Below are 24,465 nucleotides of genomic sequence, written 5' to 3' on the forward strand. Positions count from 1 at the left end.
ATCTTGGCAAGGAGATGTTCTTCAGCTGAGACCGAACCCCACCTACAAACACGTTGACCTCAAGGAACACATCAGATTGTAATTAATTTTATATCTCAAGATTGTTGAAATGGCTTTTGGCACTATTGGTCAGAAGAGCCTCGTCTGTTTCTGTTTCAGAAGTTTTGAACTCTTGCTGACACCTGTGTAGCGCCACTTCATGGTTCAAACTGGGCAGGACAGGCACACTCTTACTAGCTTGTCTCAAGTCCTGGCTTGTCAAACAAAGGTACTCCTCAGTCCCAAGACGTTCGAGTCCTCTGGCTGGACATTCTGCTCTGCATGTCTGACCTCTTCCGGTGAATGGTGAATTCCTTTGTCTTTTTTGATGCTGTTATATAAACCAGTGGAACAGACCAGATCCTGCTCTCTAACTTTTGTGCATTTTCCAAGAGGTCAGGGTCTCTCGACTCTACTTCAATATGATGATTATTACTGTATATCAATATTTGCGAATAAAGGCATTTCTACCGTCAGTTCACACATAATACATTTTACAGACACAAAAAGATCCCACCTGGTCTAGCATATTTTGTTTTGTCAACCTTTCAAACGTTTATCAACAAATGAGCTGTTTCCATCAAGCCTGTCGTGAATTTGTTTTTATCCTACATGTACATTACTTGCATAAAAAGATTGGATGGAAACCTGGTCAGTAACACACTTGTGGAACACCTGCAGAACATGGTACAACCCTCTGAGGTAAATTTGTGAGTCACGCAATGATGTGTTGTGTGGTCCTCCCACAATCAGGAAAGTATGCAGTTTACTAGGACAGATGAAATAAGTTACAATGAACTTCAAAGGGTGGTGAAAGTGCATGGTGATGAGCTTGATGCTCCTTTCCAAAATATATTGATGGTCTTATTCTGGTGACATCTTCAAAGGGGCGACACTCTAGACCCAAACTGCTACAGACCTATATCTATCCTACCCTGCCTTTCTAAGGTCTTCGAAAGCCAAGTCAACAAACAGATTACTGACCATTTCAAATCCGTACCTTCTCTGCGATCTGGTTTCAGAGCTGGTCATGGGTGCACCTCAGCCATGCTCAAGGTCCTAAACGATATCATAACCGCCATCAATAAGAGACAATACTGTGCAGCCGTATTCATTGAACTGGCCAAGGCTTTCGACTCTGTCAATCACCACATTCTTATCGGCAGACTCAACAGCCTTGGTTTCTCAAATGATTGCCTCGCCTGGTTCACCAACTACTTCTCTGATAGAGTTCAGTGTGTCAAATCGGAGGGCCTGTTGCCCGGACCTCTGGCAGTCTCTATGGGGGTGCCACAGGGCTCAATTCTCTGGCCGACTCTCTTCTCTGTATACATCAATGATGTCGCTCTTGCTGCTGGTGATTCTCGGATCCACCTCTATACAGACGACACCATTCTGTATACTTCTGGCCCTTCTTTGGACACTGTGTTAACTAACCTCCAGACGAGCTTCAATGCCATCATCTCTCCTTCCGCGGCCTCCAACTGCTCTTAAATGCAAGTAAAACTAAATGCATGCTCTTCAACCGATCGCTGCTCGCACCTGCCCACCCGTCCAGCATCACTACTCTGGATGGTTCTGACTTAGAATATGTGGACTACAAATACCTAGGTGTCTAGTTAGACTGTAAACTCTCCTTCCAGACTCAAATTAAACATCTCCAATCCAAAATGAAATCTAGAATCTGCTTCCTATTTCGCAACAAAACATCCTTCACTCATGCTGCCAAACAATACCCTCGTAAAACTGATCATCCTACTGATCCGCGACTTCGGTGATGTCATTTATAAAATAGCCTCCAACACTCTACTCAACAAATTGGATGCAGTCTATCACAGTGCTATCCGTTTCGTCACCAAAGCCCCACATACGACCCACCACTGCGACCTGTACGCTCTCGTTGGCTGGTCCTCGCTTCATACCCGTTGCCAAACCCACTGGCTCCAGGTCATCAACAAGTCTTTGCTCTGTAAAGCCCCGACTTATCTCAGCTCACTGATCACCATAGCAGCACGCGCTCCAGCAGGTATATCTCACTGGTCACCCCCAAAGCCAATTCCTCCTTTGGCCGCCTTTCCTTCCAGTTCTCTGCTGCCAATGACTGGAACGAACTGCAAAAATCACTGAAGCTGGAGACACATATCTCCCTCACTAGCATTAAGCACCAGCTGTCAGAGCAGCTCACGGATCACTGCACCTGTACATAGCCCCACTGTAAATAACCCATCCATCTACCTCATCTCCATACTGTATTTATTTATTTATCTTGCTCCTTTGCACCCCAGTATCTCTACTTGCACATTCATCTTCTGCACATCTACCATTCCAGTGTTTCATTGCTATATTGTAATTACTTCGCCACCATGGCCTATTTATTGCCTTACCTCCCTTATCTTACCTCATTTGCACACAATGTCTATAGACTTTTTTCCTACTGTATTATTGGCTGTATGTTTGTTTATTCCATGTGTAACTTTATCTTTTAGCCAGGTCGCAGTTATAAATGAGAACTAGTTCTCAACTAGCCTACCTGGTTAAATAAAGGTGAAATAAAAAATATAAAAAAATATTGGCAAATAAAAATGATTTTGTCCATAATAATCTCATAATGTAGTAGGCTGTTCCTGCGAGCTGTTTTTGTGACAAAACCAGTAGAGTTGAAAATGCGATGAAAACCCATAAAATGTTCTTTCTTTTCAGTACATGGAAATTTAACCGCAGAAGTTCTTTTTATGTGCACTACGTCATCACAGATAGCCATTAATTCTCAACAATTAAATCGGATGGAAACATCTCTGGTGGGAAAATGTGGAATTTAGAATATTTCCATGAAAATCTATCGCCAATTGGATGGAAACCTAGCTGGTCAGCAAAAAAATCATAAAAAAATCGACTCATGTCAAATGTTATTTTATTGGTCACATGGTTAACAGATGTTATTGCGAGTGAAGCGAAATGCTTGTGCTTCTACTTCCGACAGTGCAGCAATATCTAACAAGTAATCTAACAATTCCACAACAACTACCTAATACACACAAATCTAAGTAAAGGAATGAAATAAGAAAATAAACATACAAATATATGGATGAGCAATGACTGAGTGGCATAGGCAAGATGCAACAAATGGTATAGGCAGGTGGTTCGCCCCCGGTGATGCGTTGTGCAGACATCACTACCCTCTGGAGAGTCTTGCGCTTAAGGTTGGTGCAGTTGCCATACCAGGTGGTGAAACAGCCCAACAGGATGCTCTCAATTGTGCGTCTGTAAAAGTTTGTGAGTGATTTAGATGACAAGCCAAATTTCTTCATCCTCCAGCCTCCTCACCACGCTGTCTGTGTGGCTGGACCATTTCAATTTGTCCGTGATGTGTACGCCGAGGAACTTAAAACCTTCCACCTTCTCACCTACTTTCCCGTCGATGTGGACAGGGTGGGGGTGCTCCCTCTGCTGTTTCCTGAAGTCCACGATCATCTCCTTTGTTTTGTTGATGTTGAGTGAGAAGTTATCAGCGGGGTGGAGATGCTGTTTCCTACCTTCAGCACCTGGGGGCGGCCCGTCAGAAAATCCATGACTCAGTTGCACAGGGCTGGGTCGAGACCCAGGGTCTTGCGCTTAATGACAGGTTTGGAGGGTACTATGGTGTTGAATGCTGAGCTGTAGTAAATGAACAGCCTTCTTACATAGATATACCTCTTGTCCAGATGGGATAGCGCAGTGTGCAGTGTGATGGTGATTGCATCGTCAGTGGACCTATTGGGGCGGTAAGCAAATTGGAGTGGGTCTAGGGTATCAGGTAGGGTGGAGGTGATATGATCCTTGACTAGTCTCTCAAAGCACTTCATGATGACAGAGGTGAGTGCTACGGGGCAATAGTCATTTAGATCAGTTACCTTGGCTTTCTTGGGAACAGGAACAATGGTGGCCATCTTGAAGCATGTGGGGACAGTAGACTGGGATAGGGATTGGTTGAATATGTCCGTAAACACACCAGCCAGCTGGTCTGCGCATGCTCTGAGGATGTGGCTAGGGATGCCGTCTGGTCCGGCGGCCTTGAGAGGGTTAACACATTTAAATATTTTACTCATGTTGGCCACGGAGAAGGAGAGCCCACAGGCTTTGGTAGCAGGCCGTGTCAGTGGCACCACGTCGGTGTCCATGGCGGGGCTGTTTATTTTTTTGTAATCCGTGATTGACTGTAGACCTTGCCACATACGTCTCGTGTTTGAGCCGTTTAATTGCGACTCTATACTGACGCTTTGCTTGTTTGATTGCCTTGCGGAGGGAATAGCTACACTGTTTGTATTCTGTCATGTAAATAAAATGGAGTCATGATCAGATTTGCCGAATGGAGGACAGGGGAGGGCTTTGTATGCATCGTGGAAGTTAGAGTAGCAGTGATCCAGAGTACTATCAAATCGTGTCACGCATTCAATATGCTGATAGAATTTTGGAAGAATTGTTCTCAGATTAGCTTTGTTAAAATCCCCAGCTACAATCAATGCAGCCTCAGGATATATGGTTTCCAGTTTACATAGAGTCCAGTGAAGTTCTTTCAGGGCCATCACAGTATCTGCTTGGGGGGGATGTACACGGCTGTGGCTATAATTGAAGAGAATTCTCTAGGAAGATAATGCAGTCGGCATTTGATTGTAAGGAATTCTAGGTCCGGTGAACAAAAGGACTTGAGTTCTTGTATGTTGTTATGATTACACCACGAGTCGTTAATCATAAGGCATACACCCCCGCCTTTCTTACCAGAGAGATGTTTGTTTCTGTCGGTGCGAAGCATGAAGAAACCAGGTGGCTGTACCTACTCTGACAACATATCCAGATTAAGCCATGTTTCCATGAAACAGAGAATGTTACAATCTCTGATGTCTCTTTGGAAGGCAACTCGTGCCCTAATTTCGGACATTGGCAAGTGATATGCTCGACTCGACTGCTATTCAACCTGATGGCTTCACCATATTCCAAATGGATCTAACAGCGGCTTCAGGTAAGAGTCGGGGGGAGGGGTAATGTTTCCTCATAAACAATTCTTGATGTACCAAGGCTTCTGTTCACCCAACCTGGAGTTCCTGATGCTAAAATGCTGACCCCACTATATGCTGAGGGAATTCACTTACGTTATTATCATCAGAGCTGTGTACATACCACCACTAGCAAACACCAAGGCGGCACTCAGCAAAGTGTACAAGATTAGCCAGCAAGAATCCGCTTCTTCTTCTTTGGTATCATGGCGGTCGCACATTTTGTTTGTGCATGCCCCCACCTACTGCGTGGTAGCGTGTTCAATCACGTTACATTTGTGATAGAAAAAAAATATTATTGCATCACCAACCAAACCTACACCTATTAACCACTTTAATAAAAATATTAAAAAATCATAACTATTCTGCAATAAAATCTCCCAGGTACCCAGTTACTTCTCTGCAGCTGCCACCTACACTCAATATAAACCCACTACCCGATTTTACTACTTTGACCCTATCTGCTCCTGCACCATGCCAATGGCCTGGGAGGATGAGAAGCCACTGTTAACTTGAAATGACACAACGACAAGGTTCCAGTTTAACATTGTTTACCGTATTAGCACACTACAAGGTTGCCATTGCACTCAGGCCAGGTTCATCAACAACAAGACTGCTGCGCAGGCGCACTATAATCAGAGTGACATGAACTTAACAGTCTCCCGCTTTTCTTTAAAGACAAATAAAACAGCCACCACTCAACACATCCTGTAACTCTGAAGTCAAATCTCATATACCCAAATACTTCTCTGCAGCATGTAACGGTGGGTGTGTGATGGGTGAGGAGTCAACCACAGAGAGCAAAGTAAACGGGAAAAAACGCTTTAATGTCCTTAACAAAGTAACAGGTTCAAACATGGGTGAATGCCCTAAAACACAGGTGCAAAACAAACCCAAAAACCTAGTTACACAACCCGGACAGTGAAAACCCAAAACCGACGATACACCACATACGTAACTAACACAACAAGCCCGCACAAACACCAGCGAGCAAAACTAACTTAAATACCACCCATCCCAAAACCCCAACAAGGAACAGGTGAAAACAATTAGACAAAAACAAACGAAAAGGAAAAAGGGATCGGTGGCAGCTAGTAGACCGGCGACGACAACCGCCGAGCTCCACCCGAGCAGGAAGGGGAGCCACCTTCGGTGGTATTCGTGACACAGCAGCCATCACAACATCTATTTTCTGTGCTATGAACGCCAAGCCAACCTTATTGAAGCATAAATCACTCGTTGGCCTATCCCCCTGGGCTGGCACAAATCTACTACTCACTGGAATCCTCTTGGGATCCCTCACTCTTGATCCATCCTACTCAACTTTCTTCACAGCCTCAGCATGACACTTTCTGCACTGCATTACTCTGACTATGGCCATTTCAACCTGCCTCTCTCACACTGGACACTTTCGATCCCCAGCAACATGGGCACCCCTACAGCTGACACACAACGTTATCCACCGAAACTACACACTCCTCTGTCCCATGTCATTCTGCACTCTTCCCACATCTTGGAATCTCCCTCCTACACACTGTTGCGACATGACCATCAACGTTGCACATAAAACAATGCAGTGGATTCGGCACAGAAGGTCTAACAGGATAACTGATATATCCTAACATGACTTTGTCGGGTAGAGGCTGACGCACAACCTAAAAGGACTGACAGTGACTCCTCTGTTTCACCATGCTCCCCACCAGGTCTGCGACGCACCAAACGGCGGGCGTCACAAACACCTGGAACCAATTGCTCCTGCTCCTGCTCCACACTTAACACTACCCCAGAAATCACTCCTTTTTCAATGGAGCCCTATTCCTAAGAGCAAAGCAAGAAACAGATCTTGACCCAAGTTGCGTGACACGGAATTCCTGCTCCCTCTGATCAGAAAAATCACAAAGAAATATCACAAGTCCACTACAGGTTATCGTCACTGATTCAACTGTACCCAACCCTTTTCTCGCCCACCCTGAAACCACAAATGGATCTGCCAAAAGGCACTTTCTCCAAAAATGTCACTCCTTCTGGACCAATCCTTCCTTCCGTCTCTCTGTACCTACTCCCTGCCTACAACCAGCAACTCAAGAGGGAGCCACCAACACAGAGAATAGGGAGGATCTGGACAGAGGAGGCAGACTCACTTGGCAAAGCCCACCACTATGAATGCACGTTTTCTTAACCGCTACTGGATGGATCAATAAATAATTACTGTGGGAATTAATATCACTGAATGACCATAATATTGGAATAAAGTAAGCTAATACCATTGATGTAATGTATGAAATTGTTGCTTACTGAAACTCCCAATCATCCAACCGTTTTAAATCATTTAACGCAATAGCCGTGTGTTATCAACTATAATTTCAGCACCATTTTGATTGGATTTGAGACTAGGGTGGGGACTCCTCTAGATAAATCATTCAATGTCAGATTTTTGTTTTCACTGAATCTCTGTTTGGATATTTGGTTACAATTAGGCTGGTGGTAAATAATCTATGAATCAATCAAATGTATTTATAATACCCTTTTTAAATCAGCAGATGTCACAAAGTGCTATACAGAAACCCAGCCTAAAATGCCAAACAGCAAGCAATTCAGATGTAGAAGCACACTGGCTAGGAAAAACTCCTTAGAAAGGCAGGAACCTAGGAAGAAACCTAGGCTCTGAGGGGAGGCCAGTCCACTTCTGGCTGTGCCGGGTGGAGATTATAGGAGTACATTGACAATTAGGCCAGATGGGTCTTCAAGATGTTCAAACGTTCATAGATGACCAGCAGGGTGAAATAATAATCACAGTGGTTGTAGAGGGTGCAACAGGTCAGTACCTCAGGAGTAAATGGCAGTTGGCTTTTCATAGCAGAGCATTCAGAGTTCGAGATAGCAGGTGTGTTAGAGAAAGAGAGAGACGAAAACAGCAGGTCTGGGACAAGGTAGCACATTCAGTGAACAGGGCAGGGTTCCATAGCCGCAGGCAGAAAAGTTTAAACTGGAGCAGCAGCACGACCAGGTGGACTGGGGACAGCCAGGAGTCATCAGGCCCAGATCCTAGGGCTTAGGTCCCCCAGGGAAGGGAGGGAGAGAATTAGAGGGAGCATACTTATACACACAGGACACCAGATAAGACAAGAGAATTACACCAGGTATAACGGACTGACCCTAGCCCCCTGGCACATAGACTATTGCAGCATAGATACTGGAGGCTCAGACAGGAGTGGGTCGGGGGACACTAGTAAGCCAGTGACTCAGCCTCCGTAATATGGTCAGAGGCAGAGAATCCCAATTGAGAAAGGGGAGCCGGCCAGGCAGAGACAGCAAGGGTGGTTCGTCACTCCAGTGCCTTGCCATTCACCTTCGCACCCCTGGGCCAGACTACACTCAATCATAGTACCTACTGAAGAGATGAGTCTTCAGTAAAGACTTAAAGGTCGAGACTGAGTCTGCGTCTCTCACATGAGGCAGACCATTCCATAAAAATGTTGCTCTTTAGGAGAAAGCCCTTGCCTCAAGCTGTTTGCTGAGAAATTCTAGGGACAAGGAGGCATGTGTATTGTGACCGTAGCGTATGTGTAGGTATGTACGGCAGGACCAAATCGAAGAGATAGGTATGAGCAAGCCCATGTATTGCTTTGTTAGGTTAGCAGTAAAACCTTGAAATCAGCTCTAACCTTAACAGTAATCCAGTGTAGAGAGGCTAGCACTGGAGTAATATGATCAAATTCTTTGGATCTAGTCAAGATTCTAGCAGCTGTGTTTAGCACTAACTGAAGTTTAATTAGTGCATTATCCAGGTAGCCGGAGATCTATACGTTTGCTAATCTATCACTCACTGATCAGACACATTTAGCATGCCATAATGTATTATTTTGCTATTGACTCGCGCATAGGCAACTCAAAAGCCTGTGGAGGTTGTGAAATATGAACACCAGACTCCTATCCTTTAAAAGAAAACAGATTTGTTATTATTTTCTGTGTGTATCATGATGAAGATAGTTCCAATTTAAAACCCAAGCCTGCTCTCTACTAGGTGTAGAATGTACGTCCAGGCGTAGCTCACGGACGGGCTTACGCCCAGGTGGTGCAGGCATCATTTTGATTAGAGTTATGACCCACTTACGACCAACTGGTGCAACCGGACCCAGGTGTTTTCACTCTCCGAGGCTGACGTGAAGAAAAGTCTCAAAGGTGCATACTCACAAAGCTGCCGGCTCAGATGGCATCCCTGGCCCCGTCCTCAGAGTGTGTGCTGACCAGCTGGTGGGCATCTTCTCTGACATCTTCAACCTGTCCCTGTCCCAGGCATTAGTCCCCGCCTGCTTTAAAGGAGACCACCATCGTCCTAGTGCCCAAGAAAAAGAAGGTGACATGCCCAAATGACTGTCGCCCCATCATGCTCACCTCGTCATCATGAAGTGCTTCGAAAGGCTGGTCATGACCCACATCAAGGCCAGCATGCCAGTCAGACTTGACCCACTCCAATTTGTCTACCGCTTCAACAGATCCACGGAAGATGCCATTTCCATTGCTATTCACACAGCTGTAACACATCTGGACAAGAGGAACATCTATATGAGAATGTTACTGACTACAGTTCAGCATTCAACACTATTGTACCCTCCAAGCTCTGAACCCTAGGTCTGGATACCACCCTCTGCAACTGGGTCCTGACGGGCAGACCACAGGCTGTGAGGTTTGGCAAAAACATCTCCTCCACACTGACTCTTAACACAGGGGCCCCCCAGGGGTGTGTCCTCAGTCCTCTGCTGTACTCCCTGTTCACCCACGACTGCGAGGCTTTGCACGACACCAACTCCATCATCAAGTTTTCTGACGACGCCGCGGTTGTTGGCCTGATCACCAACAACGAGGAGTCAGCCTATAGGGGATAAGTAAGTGAACTGGCATTGTGGTGTCATGACAACAACCTCTCCCTCAATGTCAGCAAAACAAAGGAGTTGATTGTTGACTTCAGAAATCAGAGGATGGAACATGCCCCCATTCACATCAACAGGACTGAAGCAGAGACATTTTTAAGTTCCTTGGTGTCCACATCACCGAGGACTTGTCATGGACCAACAACACCAGCAATCGCCAAGAGGGCGCAACAGCATCTCTACTTCCTAAGGTGGGTGAGGAAATTTGGCCTTCCGTCCCTGGGCCTCTCCAATACTACCACTGCACCATCGAGAGTGTCCTGACCGGTTGCATCATGGCCTGGTACAGGAATTGCTCCGTCCACGACCGCAAGACCCTTCAGTGGGTGGTGAAGACGGCCCAGTACATCACTGGGACTGTGCTTGAGGATGGCACACAGCATTAGGAAGTCCTCACACACCCCAGCCACGAGCTGTTCTCTCCCAGACGGTATCAGAGCATGAGGTCTGATACCAACAGGCTCAGTGACAGTTTATATCTACAAGCCATCAGACTGATGAACACTTGACCTGGGCTGACCACCTAATCTGATTCTCTGCACCTTTTTAGCACGCTCACTCACTAATGCACACATCCATATGCAGTGCATTCGGAAAGTATTCAGACACCTTGACTTTTTCCACATTTTGTTACATTACAGCCTTATTCTAAAATGGATTAAATAAAACATTTCCCTCATCAATCTCCACACAAAACCCCATAAAGACAAAGCGAAAACAGGTTTTTAGAAATGTTTGTACATTTATTACAAATAAAAAACAGATACTTTATTTACATAAGTATTCAGACCTTTTGCTATGAGACTCGAAATGGCATCCTGTTTCCATTGATCATCCTTGAGATGTTTCTTCAACTTGACTGGAGTCCACCTGTGGTAAATTCAAATGATTGGACATGATTTGGAAAGGCACACACCTGTCTATATAAGGTCTCACAGTTGACAGTGCAGGTCTCACAACTCCTTATGTAACTGTCTGAACTCTTGCCCATTAGCCATCCAACTTCTGGCATTCCATTGAAGGATTAATACCATTATGAAAATGAACCAATACATGATACCTGGCTGGACTGATTCTCAATCTTATTGAGGTCATCCTGTACAATTTCCCATGTCAGTCCTGTGATCCCAAGGTACCTCATTGCCTCCTCCACTATGATCTTCTTCTTCTTCTTGATTGCTGCTGTCACTACATCACGCCAAACCTGCATCCCGATCTGCCCTGGATTACCTGCTCTTCTAGGTGCCCTTGACTGCTTCTGCATACGCCATTTTTCACTCATTCCTCACCTGCTACACTTCCAACTGTCTTTTCATCACTGAACAACCCAGAATATGCCGCACTTTGGCACCCCCGCAGTTACAGCACTTTAACTGAACCGTCTCCAAATTCCCCATATGCACGTTTTCCCCCACACTTCTCCTATTGCCTTTACACACTGCCTTTACACACTTTACTAATAACTCCCATCATCCACTGCCTTCCAGTTTGATCCGGCATGCTACTATCAACCACAAGTTTTTATACCTGCTTGGGTTTGAGTTCCTTCTCATGCTGTTTAGCATTGGAACACACCACCACCAAACTTCCATCACAAAGAACAGGCTCTGAATAGTACCGTTTTTTGCTTTCGTTTGAAATTCATGGTATTTGCATGAATTTGGTTAGTGTTTTTGTTTTTGGGAATTAGTATTAATTTGTTAATCCAAAACATATTTTGTTTTTGTGGTATTTTTTACTATGCCGTACAATAGATGGCGGCAATACACCTTATGTGTGTAGACATAGTTTGGGAAACCCTGATATAGAGCCTTTTGTATTCTCTGCTTTCACCAGGATCTAACATTTTTTTGGCCCAAATATGCCAGTCTAGAACCCAGGTACACAGTATGTCTGCAAAGCACATGCACGTCTCCTATGGTACATGGGCAGGGTTGGGGTTACGTTACCAGAAAAAAATATTGTAATCAGACTACAGATGCTTTTGAAAAGCAAGATGAGTACTTTGAGGATTACTTTTACATTCAGAAAGGATGTTTGTGAATTCTTTTTTTGACACTTCTCTGTTTTCTCAATGACATTCAAATCAAAATGTGTTTGATGGATTGTGGGAAAAGAACAGGAATAGGCTTTTGTAGGCTACAATCAAAGCTATGTCTTACAATGGTGTGACTGCTGTTGGCATCCAAAGATTACCTAGCTTAAATAAACGCTTGGAGGTAAGGATGACAGCAGTGGTGGAACATTCTTCCCCCTAAAGTCAGGACAGAGTAGTCCCTGCCCATCTTCCAAAAACGTCTGAAACCCTAACTCTTTGAATAGAGGCTCCTTCAAAAGAAGCTGCAGGGCTATAGAAATAACAACTATATAAATAATAGCATTCAAATACATTATTTCATACCTTACTGTTTTCCTTTTTCATCAGTAGTTCTGGTCAGGTGAAGCAGATGCTAAACTACAGGACTGTTTTGCTATCACAGACTGGAACATGTTCCGGGATTCTTCCGATGGCATTAAGGAGTACACCACATCAGTCACGGGCTCTATCAATAAGTGCATCGAGGACGCGTTCCCACACTGACTGTACGCACATACCACAACCAGAAGCCATGGATTACAGGCAACATTTGCACCGAGCTAAAGGGTAGAGCTGCCGCTTTCAAGGTGCGGGACTCTTAACCTGGAAGCTTATAAGAAATCCTGCTATGCCCTCAGATGAACCATCAAACAGGCAAAGCGTCAATACAGGGCTAAGATTGAATCCTACTACACCGGCTCCGACACTCATCTTATGTGGCAGGGCTAGCAAACTATTACGGACTACAAAGGGAAGCACAGCCGCGAGCTGCCCAGTGACACGAGCCTACCTGACGAGCTAAATCACTTCTATGCTCGCTTCAAGGCAAGCAACACCGAGGCATGCATGTGAGCATCAGCTGTTCCGGACGACTGTGTGATCACGCTCTCCGTAGTCGATGTGAGTAAGACCTTTAAACAGGTCAACATTCACAATGCTGCGGGGCCAGACGGATTACCAGGACATGTGCTCCGGGCATGTGCTGACCAACTGACATTTTCAACATGTCCCTGATTGAGTCTGTAATACCAACATGTTTAAAGCAGACCCCCATAGTCCCTGTGCCCAAGAACACGAAGGCAACCTGCTTAAATGACTATAGACCCGTAGCACTCACATCCATAGCCATGAAGTGCTTTGAAAAGCGGGTAATGGCTCACATCAACACCATTATCCCAGAAATCTAGACCCACTCCAATTTGCATACCGCCCAAACAGATCCACAGATGATGCAATCTCTATTGCACTCCACACTGCCCTTTCCCACCTGGACAAAAGGAACACCTACGTGAGAATGCTATTCATTGACTACAGATCAGCTTTCAACACCATAGTACCCTCAAAGCTCATCACTAAGCTAAGGATCCTGGGACTAAACACCTTCCTCTGCAACTGGATCCTGGACGGGCCGCCCCCAGGTGGTGAGGGTATTTAGCAATACATCCACCACGCTGATCCTCAACACTGGAGCACCTCAGGGGTGCGTGCTCAGTCCCCCCCTGTACTCCCTGTTCACCACGACTGTATGGCCAGGCACGACTCCAATACCATCATTAAGTTTGCAGACGACACAGTGGTAGGCCTGATCACCGACAACGACGAGACTGCCTATAGGGAGGAGGTCAGAGACCTGGCCGGTCTCCTTAGTCTGGCCAAGACTAAGGAGATAACTGTGGACTACAGGAAAAGGAGGATCGAGCATGCCCCCATTCTCATCGACGGGGCTGTAGTGGCCCATCGGGCGGCAGGGTAGCCTAGTAGTTAGAGCGTTGGACTAGGAACCAGAAGGTTGTGAGTTCAAACTCCAGAGCTGACAAGGTACAAATCTGTCGTTCTGCCCCTGAACAGGCAGTTAACCCACTGTTCCCAGGCCGTCATTGAAAATAAGAATGTGTTCTTAACTGACTTGCCTGGTTAAATAAAGGTAAAATTAAAATTAAATAGTGGAGCAGCTTGAGAGCTTCAAGTTCCTTGGTGTCCACATCACCAACAAACTAGAATGGTCCAAACACACCAAGACTGTTGTGAAGAGGGCACGACAAAGCCTATTCCCCCTCAGGAAACGAAAAAGATTTGGCATGGGTCCTCAGATCCTCAAATGTTCTATAGCTGCAACATCGAGAGCATGATTGCATCACTTCCTGGCACGGCAATTGCTTGGCCTCCGACCACAAGGCACTACAGAGGGTAGTGCATACGGCCCAGTACATCACTGGGGCTTAGGCTGCCTGCCACCCAGGACCTCTACACCAGGCGGTGTCAGAGGAAGGCCCAAAAAATTGTCATAGACTGTTCTCTCCACTACCGCATGGCAAGCAGTACCGGAGTGCCAAGTCTGGGACAAAAAGGCTTCTCAACAGTTTTTACCCCCCAAGCCATAAGACTCCTGAACAGGTTATCAAATGGCTACCCGGACTATTTGCGTTGTGTGCCCTCCCCAACTACTCTTTTACGCTGCTGCTACTCTGTTTATCATATATGCATTGTCACTTTAACCATATCTACATGTACATACTACCTCAATCAGCCTGACTAACCGGTGCCTGTATATAGCCTCGCTACTGTTGTTTTTATTTCTTTACTTACCTATTGTTCACCTAATACCTTTTTTTTGCACTATTGGTTAGAGCCTGCAAGCATTTCACTGTAAGGTCTACTACACCAGTTGTATTCGGCGCACGTGACAGATAAACTTTTATTTGATTTAGTTGTGGTCATTATTTCCAGATCAAATGGATTACCATGCTACACACACATTTAACTGTCTGTTTTTATTACATCATCAGCTACATTTGTGACATCACAAAGCCAGCTGGTTATTTGTCCCTGTTAAATAGATTTTATACATTAAATCATATTCATAAGTCCAAAACAAACCTATTCTAATATGTTTCTATATCACTGGCCTATAGTGGTTTCATCATTGACCATACCTGGAATGGAAGTTCAAGATCTGTCTTGTAATGTCGATAAGTGTTGAAGGTGTACAACTCAAACTTTGATGTTAAACAATGTTCACTTTCATAATTAGTTTTTGCCACACTTGTCTGAGAAGTCAAAAATTATGAAGACAATCCTGTTCAACATAGACAATAATGTTCAGAATACCTGCTGTGACATTTGCTGGTATATCAGAATATTTATTTACCTACAATTTATTGTTGGAGCCATCTTTCAACTTAACTAAAATTGTTTATGTTCAAGGACACATTTTGAATTATGTGGTTTAAAATATGGCACACAGTGTCTGTACATCACTTTAATATGAATAACCATAATCAAGGCATCATGATACAGAGGAAGACATAAATGCCAGTTTACCAACATGAAAAAGTACATTAAATAAAAGCTGATGACAGACATGTTTATGCAAAAAAACAGGGGATACAGTCACATGCTCCAATGTGAATTGCAGGAGGGTGAATGTTTCTTGGTCAATGAAGGTCTTCATGATGACTGGGCCTTCATTTGGGGAAACTTCTCCTGGAGTACGGTTTGTTTTTCTCTCTCCTTGTTCTGTATTCTGGTCTTAGCACGGAGGTGTTTCTCTAGACGAAGCCTGGAAAAAAGAAAGACAACTTGTAACAACAGACGATTGCATTTGCCCTTGTGAAAGTGTTATGCAAGATGTGATATGATTAAGTGCTCTGCTTGGAGGTACGGTTATAAACGAATGCACGAACGATGTTCCTTACCTTATGTGGGGGGTGACAAATAATGGTGTGTAGAAACGTTTGCGTTTGTATCTCTTGTTCATGTACCAAGGAAGGGCATGCTCTCTAAACCGGTACCTAGAAAAACAATTAAAATCGCAGAGTTAGCAATGACAATCAATCTTACCATTTGACACATGTGAAGTAACACTGAATATTTTAGGGAAACTGCCTTTGATTGCTTCGAGCAGGTAATTCCTCTCCCCCGATAGTTTTCCAAAGACGGTTCAACAACACTTCACTCAGTCTAGGCCAGGCTAACATGCTACATTTTGAACATTTGCTTAAAAATTGAATGGGAAACAAGTAAGGTAAAAGCAACATTTGGTTATTGTGGAAGGCGATACTTCTATGTATCATAGTGGTGTATTGTGTATGGAAGCTACGTACCAGTAGACCCGTCCAAAGATGTCCTTTCTCCAGGCCCCAGGTCTTGCTCTCTCCTGGCCTGTTTGCAGCAGGCGGAGGGCGTCTTCTCTCTCCTTCACCACTGTGTCTAGTCTCTTCATGGACCTTTCGATCTGAAGAGATACGGGTTGTCTCAATTTCTGTGTGTGGACGGTCACTAAATGACTGTGCTCTACTAGGAATATCTCAATGTTCAATATTAATGAACCTGTTCAGAAAACATAGGCCTATGTCATATTTACCTTCTTTAGGCGCTCTGGACTTGGCATCTGAATTCTTTGCCTTTTGGACTCCTGCTCAATGGTAAGCAGCATGTTCTTCTCTTTCAGGAGCACATACCTGTGAGAACAGTGAAAACAAGATTTTCACCTTTTAGTTTATGAACATTAATTCTGGAGGTCAGTGGTCTTCATTCAATGTCAACCTTCACTACTTGCCAGAGCTTATGTAAGTCTTCATTACTTTTCGTCCTTAGTTGCTTGGCAGTCCATGGTGCTCCTACAATTAAATCATTAAAATAATAGATGTTACACTCAGCTACTTACCAGTCCCTTAGGAGGAATTCATAAAACAAACGTTGTTTTGGTGATCAGTAGATATACTGGCAAAAAGTCTTACCTGATTTCACTGTTGGCTCCCCCCAGTTTTCAGGTATGTCGAAAAACTCCTCAAGTCCTCTTCTGCTGATGGTAGTGTGCAGAGGCCGACACTGGCCAACATGACAGTGCCAATTTGAGCTCAAAAGTGGATACGTTAACCTAACAAAGAGGGGAAGACAGCAGATTCAAGTACTGAATGGTCATCTATTCAGCAGCATCCTCGCCAGTCGCCATTTCATTATTTCTCTGTGCCATTATTATGAAATGTTAGTTACTAAGGTTCTGAAGCTAACGAACTAACGTTACGGTTATATTCGGTATTAGATTCTTACCTATCAAGATAAGACTGAGATTTGGTCAAAGTGAGAGCAGACTGTTGGACGGCTAACGATGTAGAAATCCTAAAAGCGTTTTGAAACTGTCTGCAAAGTGTCAAAACGCGTCCTACTGAGGTCGCCGCCATCTTTGCTATAATTCCCTACCCAGAATGCATCATTAAAATAAATAAAACAAAAACTCATTAGAAACTCTTTTGGTCATTTTAATCATGAACAAAAGTAAAAATAAATAAATGTTAACATAAAACCTTTACTTTATTATTCGCATATTTGTTTCCCTTTGCAAATATGGCTGTTTTGGCTTCACATTGTAGTCACGGACCTATCACAGAACGGTATGCCTGGCCGCAGCAGCGATGGTGGGCGTGAGTGTTGTCTTTGGTCTGCTGCTAGGTTAAATCCTCTAAAATAGGGGAATTATGCGTTGAACTTGCTCAGCAGAACTGCAGCATGCACGGATCAAGGTAAATGGCAATTTAACGCTTGCCTAGTCTACAATGACCTTATTTAAAAATATATATTTTTTGGCAATTTCTTGTGACCTTGTGCCTAGTCCTGTGGCTGGCTAGCTTCCTGCTGTCACAAATTGCTAGTTTACTTTCAAGTGTCTCTTGCCGCTGCAAATAACAACATACACGTCTAATTTTACATATATTTTTTCGTGGTACTCATTAACTTGACTAGCCCTTGATCATGACTCTCAGTTCCATACGTTCATACGTTACACTTAAATCATTGGACGAAGGCGATTCTGTATGGGGGAGTTTAGTTAAGAGCCCTGACTCTCGGTCTGCACATTAAAAGGCTTTGCATGGTCAGTCTGCAGTTGCAGTACAGCATTTACTCCGCAGAAGTCAGAGCGACCATAGTTTTTGCCCGGATGACGCTGGGCCAATTGTGCGCTGCCCAATGGGACCCCCAATCACGGCCGGTTGTGATATAGTGTGGAATCGAACTACGGTCTGTAGTGACGCCTCTAGCACTGAGATACAATGCTATATGCCGCTGCGCCACTCGGGGGGCTTTGCAGTGCTGTTGTCAAGGAAGTGAGTTTGTTTTTATAAAGGACCTCCTGCCCCCACCTACCGTCAACCAATCATGTCAATGCCGAGCTATATGCGGAGCCCTCCGCATTGTTACAACATTTGAGAGGCACTGAGCTTGATAAGGTATCTGCATGTTTCACAGGGTTGCCAGGTCTAGCAAAAATTAATAGTCCAATGACTAATCAAAACTCGGGCAAAGGGACTGAAAACTGGCCCATATAGTTGCCATATTTATGCAATAAAACCTTTTCACATTACCTTATCGAGCCAAATAAGAAGGAATATCATAGCAACTTGTCATGACATTAGAAGCAAGATGTGGTTTTCCTCAAAATAATAATAATAATTATATGTCGCAAGAGAAAAAATAATTAGCTTTTAACTCGCCAAATAATTTTCCATGAATGGATGTCGATTGAACTTGTTTGACTGTTATGATTAAAAGCAATAAGGCACAAGGGGGTATGGTATATGGTCCATTTACCATGGCTAAGGGCTGATCTTATCTATGACGCAACACGGAGTGCCTGGATACAGCCCTTAGCCGTGGTATTTTGTCCATATACCTCAAACCCCCGGGGTGCCTTATTGCTATTATACAATTGTTACCAACGTAATTAGAACAGTTAAAGTTTTTTTTGTCATACCCGTGGCATATGGTCTGTTATAAACTGGTTGGTTCGAGCCCTGAATGCTGATTGGCTGACAGCCGTGGTATATCAGACTGTATACCAGGCTGCATTCAGGGCTCGAACCACATTTATAATTGTAAATAAATCCCCTTTGCACATGTGCATAACTATAGATAACTCCGACAGGAGAGTTTGAGTGATGAAAGTTGGCCAGAGGATCTCGAAATCTCTGAGCAAGAAACACTTCGATGAACATAAAAAACTAATGTTAAGCAATTTTCTGGCAACTGTGCTGTTATTATATGCCAGGTGTTAAGACTAAAAACTGTTATAAATGGCCTATTTCCGAGATTGACTTGTCATTTATATGCCATTGTAGGCTACCATTTAATACAATAAATATGTTGAAATGTTGATATCCCTGTAGCCTACCTGGAGCAGGCAAACCAATTTTATAAATACCATATAACATCAGTTTATTGTTGTTGTAGTAGCCTTATGTTATAGTGACATTATTAATGGGCATGTTTAGTTAATTAAATTGGGTTAGTTATCAAGTTATCAAAGCTCTATCGCAATTGCCGATCAGTTGTTAGAACTCATTAGATTGACGGTAACAGTAGTCAGATTAAGCTACAGGTAATAATCACTGGCTGTTGTTGTCAAGCATATTCAGTTTATATACATATAATTAATATTTTATTCAGTGATTGAAATGATGACCCCATCCTCAGTAGCCTATTCCAGCAGGCTATTGGGAAAACAAGCACTTCTTACCTCGAAATCGCCTCGCTATTTATATTGAATAAATGTGTCTGTAAATTTGAACGAAATTGTTCAGTTTACATCTTACCTACATCTTGTCTAGGCTACTAGACTATCTGAAATGAGATGTAGGCCTATAGACTACCTGTCTTTATCGAAGAAAACCATGGCAAAGTTGAATTACAATCATAAACCCAGATTTTTGTCTGTAGCCTATGCCTATTGAAATGACAAGTCAATCTTGCAAATGGGCAATTTATAACGGTTTGCAGTCTTAACAACGGATATATAATAACAGCACAATTGCCAGAAAATTGCCTAACATTATTGTGTTTCTTGCTCAGAGATTTCAAAATCCGCTGTCCAACTTTCATCACTCAAACTCTCCGGTCGAATGTATCTATAGCTATGCACATGTGCAAAGGGGATTTATTTACAATTATAAACGTGGTTCGAGCCCTGAATGCTGATTGGCTGAAAGCCATAGTATATCAGACCATATACCACGGGTATGACCAAAAAATACTTTCTACTGCTCTAATTATGTTGGTAACCAGTGTATAATAGCAATAAGCCCCCCCGATGGTTTGAGGTATATGGCCAAGATACCATGGTTAACGGCTCTATCCAGTCACGTGTTGCTTCATGCTTAAGAACAGCCCTTAGCTGTGGTATATTGGCCATATACCATACTCCCTTGTGCTGTTTTGCTAAATTATAGCAGTCAAACAAGTTAAATCAACATCCATTGATGGAAAATGATTTGGTGAGTTTAATAAGGGCAAATGATCTTTTCTCTTGTGACACTAGAAAACGATGTCTACTATATGCCATGGCCTCTTAGTCACCAGATCTCAACCCAATTGAACACTTATGGGAGATTCTGAAGCGGCGCCTGAGACAGCATTTTCCACCACCATCAACAAAACACCAAATTATGGAACATATCGTGGAAGAATGGTGTCGCTTTGCTCCAACAGAGTTCCAGACACTTGTAGAATCTATGCAAAGGTACATTGAAGCTATTCTGGCTCGTGGTTGCCCAACACCCCATTAAGACACATTATGTCGGTGTCTCCTTTATTTTGGCATTACCTTATTTGGTGCAACAATATGGTGATTCCCACCTAAATAATGTGTTGCAATGCCTAACATCCCTGAACTTTGCTTTGCAGTGGCAGTACTCTGGGGAAGCCATGGGAAGCCGATGCTTGTCATCAAGCCCACTGGCTTCTATGACAGGAGGTTTCTGCAATTATTAGTAAGTAGCTAGTTATTCAGACTAGAACTAGCCTACTGCAAAATAAACTCTATTGCTTGGTTTACAGACAACTGTCCCCAGCACTGAACCACAGAGTTCACTATCTTATTCACCCCCCCCACACACACTTTTCTTTCTAGAAATTCTATATCCTGCTTACTGGTCCCATCACACAGTGTAAACTGTCAGCGATCAGCAGTGGTGAAAAAAGCACTCAATTGTCATACTTGAGTAAAAGTAAAGATACCTTAATAGAAAATGACTCAAGTAAAAGTGAAAGTCACTACTTGAGTAATACTACATGAGTAAAAGTCTAAAGGTGTGTGGTTTTAAATATACTTAAGTATGAAAAGTAAATGTAATTGCTGATATATACTTAAGTATCAAAAGTGAATAATTTCAAATTCCTTATATTAAGCAAACCAGACGGCACAATTTTCTAAATTTATGGATATCCAGGGGCACACTCCAACACTGAGACATAATTTACAAATGAAGCATCTGTGTTTAGTGAGTCCACCAGGTCAGAGGCTGTAGGAATGACCAGGGATGTTCTCTTGATAAGTGTGTGAATTGGACCATTTTCATGTCCTGCTAATTATTAAATTGTAACTAGTACTTTTGGGTATCAGGGAAAATGTATGGAGTTAAAAGTACAGTATTTTATTTTGGAATTAGGGAAGTAAAAGTAAATATATATAAAAAATATAAATAATAAAGTAAAGTACAGATACCCCCAAAAACTACTTAAGTACTACTTTAAAGTATTTTTACTTAAGTACTTTACACCACTGGCGATCAGGATCACTGTTTGTACTTTATATTTGTAATGAAGAAAATAATATATCTGTCTATACATTGAAATGCTGTTTTCCATCTTTAGTTATCTAATATTGTATCCTAATGGGCTTCACAATTACAGTGTTGTTTATCAGGGGCACGTTCATTTGGCTAAATGTTTTACAATGGCACGTACTGAACGACCCATTCTCTTGCAGTGGTGCACGACTTTCTATTTCTCCCATTTGGCAGCAATGTTATGATGTAATTACAACGTTCCCGACAGCAGTAAAAAAAAGAAAGAAAGAAAAGTAGCAGCCGTTGCTGTTACTTTTGCTGTGATTCCTTTAATTCTATTGTCAAACCTAAGAGTAGTGTCTTTGTCATAACCAATGGATGTCCACTAGATGGCAGTGCTGTGATGACATTGCTCCCTCCTTCATTCTTTACTGTCATGGAAACAGTCTGAGTGAAAGCAACATCCTAATGATCGATACTCAGTATATTTGCTTTACTTGTCCATTTTCATATCAATGCAGATGAGTGAAGCCACTTGGGACTATTGAGGTGCATACTTGGACTGATTACAGAAGTTTTGGTCAAATTAAATGAAAGGAAACAGACTAGGGTAAAAGTGTGTGTACACATATTGATATGATGCAGAATTGTGGTATAAAAATTAACAACAGATTCATCCTCTCAAATGTATGTAACAACTTTATTTCGGCGCTTATGTACTTAGTAGCAACTCTGTAAAGTCAGTGTGTCAGTGTGGTCAAATAAACTGTTTGCCCCCCTTAAAGTATGTGGGCAAAAATAGTAACTATTTTAATTGCCCGAATTTATGTGGCATGTAGCCTGCGGCACAAAAGTCAAGAGGTGGAATGTATAGCCTATTAACATTTGAAAATAGAATAGTCAGAGAAAACATTGGTGGTGTAGCCATTTGTGTGTGGTTTAATCAATTGGGTGGGTGTGACCGCTCGAGTTACACCGTTCAGTGCGCTTCATGGTAAATTGAGCGATACCATTCTTTATTACACACGCAATTTGGTAGCCCTCGCACCTGTCAAGACCTTTTTGGTGTTTTTGGAGTTCCCCCGTTATGTTTTCAGCGTCATATCCCCAGTCGCTGGAAGAATGTCGAGACCGAATGATTTAAAAATAGGATCTCTCCTCTTGACAGCCTGCTCTAATGACTCCCGTAGCATTGTAGTGCGAGAAGTAGGAATGGGAGGATGGCTGCAGATCTAGGAGAGCTGCTGGTCCCTTATATGCCCACCATCAGAGTTCCCAGAACAGGAGACAGGGTTTTCAAGAGTGAATGTGCCTTTTCCTACGATTCGCCCGTAAGTCTCCCAATATTATGGTGTGTTTGTGTGTTCCAGGCTGTCTTGTAAACTGCGCTAACACACGTGAATTAGCAAACGTTGCGCTGTTTTGTGTCTGGACCTGTGTCTATGACCACCGTTCTCTTGAACTTGAAAAATAAATAATTATGTTTACATCCAGTGGAAGGGGATTTCCTTTGTTGAAAAGGCGCTATTTCAAAGTCACACACGTAAAATCACTAGAATAGCGTTATATTGATATGGGAGTTATTGGTCACGGTTTTGTGTTTGAGAAAATAGGAGTTCTTAGAAATGGTGGTCCATCCATTTATTTCAATGTGAGTGACTTGTCATCTGCCACTTCATTGAGGAGCACCAATACCTCTTGAGGGCAGTTCTTCCTCATGTCTTACCTCTAGGTGTGGAGCAGTCAGTGTAGCTTGTAATACATTTGGGTCCCCCATGGACCGGCTCCACAGGAGGTTGGTGACACCTTATTTGGGGAGGACGGGCTTGTAGGTAATTGCTGGAGCGGTATAAGTGGAATGGCATCAAATACATAAAAAACGGGGGAAAGAATTTTCTACCACCTTGCTAGGGTTGCTAATGCTACTTCATGAGGTTGTGGTGCACATTAAGCCAGGGGTAAGGGTAAGGGGGATACCTAGTCATTTGTACAACAATGCATGTCAACTGAATGAGAGAGGGTGCGGTGGGCTGCCATAATCGACATCCATGTCTTAGGCCCCCGTGGAACAGTCAATTAACTGCCTTGCTCAGGGGCAGAATAACAGATTTTTACCGTGTGAGCTCGGGGATTCGATTCAGCAACCTTTCAACCTTTACGAAAATCGTAAAATGGTGGTGTAAAATAGTTTTATTAAGATGGTACACATATCTTACTTTTTTATTTTTGTTACACCGACAAGCCATTCAATCGAGTTACGGCAACTGACACCTTTACGGCCTTGAATGGAGGATGTTTTACGTACGAGTCGGCCCATGGGGGACACAAGTGTGTTGCTGGCTTAATACATTAGTCGGACGTAAAAGGAATAATAGAGCCATCTTTGGGTACTTACTTCACAAGACCGATTAACTGAAACACACACACGTTATTACAGGCTTTAACGCTGAAGCTTGTGGCTCCCAAGTGTTTGGCTTTTTGGACTAATTATTCAACGCTAAAATGCTACCAAACATTTTATTAATGAGAATTGCCATTTTGAAAGTGACTCATCTGTCTGGAGTTCATCATGTCAGACTGGAGACTTGGGTTGGTTATTTTTATCCCTAGGCTTGAAGCTTGTGTGTCGAGCTACTTTAAGGTATGTTGCAGAGAGTTTTATGAGGGTCTATACTCCCAAGTACAGATATAGGTTAGTATGGAGGGTTATTTGTTGCCCTGCTACCCAAACTCCTTGCTCCTGCCAAACACTATACCACGCCCACAGAAGTTAGTTTGTTCTCTGTAACAAGACTGGATCTGAGTACCTCCCTGACAATTTCTAGAAT

The 24,465-nt window shown here is 43.2% G+C and overlaps 2 protein-coding genes across 9 annotated transcripts in view; one reads left to right on the top strand and one right to left on the bottom strand.

The window, feature by feature from the left end:
- Nucleotides 1-15,191: 15,191 nt before the first annotated feature.
- On the bottom strand, nt 15,192-17,281 carry mrpl47 (mitochondrial ribosomal protein L47). The gene is made up of 7 exons (XM_020498485.2): nt 17,130-17,281; nt 16,817-16,956; nt 16,636-16,696; nt 16,441-16,537; nt 16,181-16,311; nt 15,773-15,868; nt 15,192-15,636 (listed from the first exon to the last, which is right to left on the bottom strand). Exons 1-7 carry the CDS (start codon nt 17,258-17,260, stop codon nt 15,525-15,527), a joined length of 768 nt encoding a protein of 255 aa, XP_020354074.1. The 5' UTR covers nt 17,261-17,281; the 3' UTR covers nt 15,192-15,524.
- A 190-nt stretch (nt 17,282-17,471) lies between these two features.
- The window catches only part of LOC109902259 (ubiquitin carboxyl-terminal hydrolase 13), a 62,887-nt gene continuing 55,893 nt past the window's right edge, over nt 17,472-24,465 (top strand). For 2 of the 8 annotated variants that reach the window (XM_031786427.1, XM_031786428.1), the window contains exon 1: nt 17,472-17,599. Coding sequence is in view for 4 of the 8 variants with exons in the window: in XM_020498479.2 (XP_020354068.2) it covers nt 22,858-22,968 (111 nt within the window). In the remaining 4 variants the exon portion in view is untranslated. Of the gene's footprint in view, nt 17,600-20,753; nt 20,840-22,664; nt 22,969-24,465 lie in introns of those variants that run through there. The other 6 variants (XM_020498481.2, XM_020498482.2, XM_031786426.1 and 3 more) reach the window with 6 other exon arrangements.

Source organism: Oncorhynchus kisutch, linkage group LG13, assembly GCF_002021735.2.
Source record: "Oncorhynchus kisutch isolate 150728-3 linkage group LG13, Okis_V2, whole genome shotgun sequence".
In the NCBI taxonomy this organism is placed as follows: domain Eukaryota; kingdom Metazoa; phylum Chordata; class Actinopteri; order Salmoniformes; family Salmonidae; genus Oncorhynchus; species Oncorhynchus kisutch.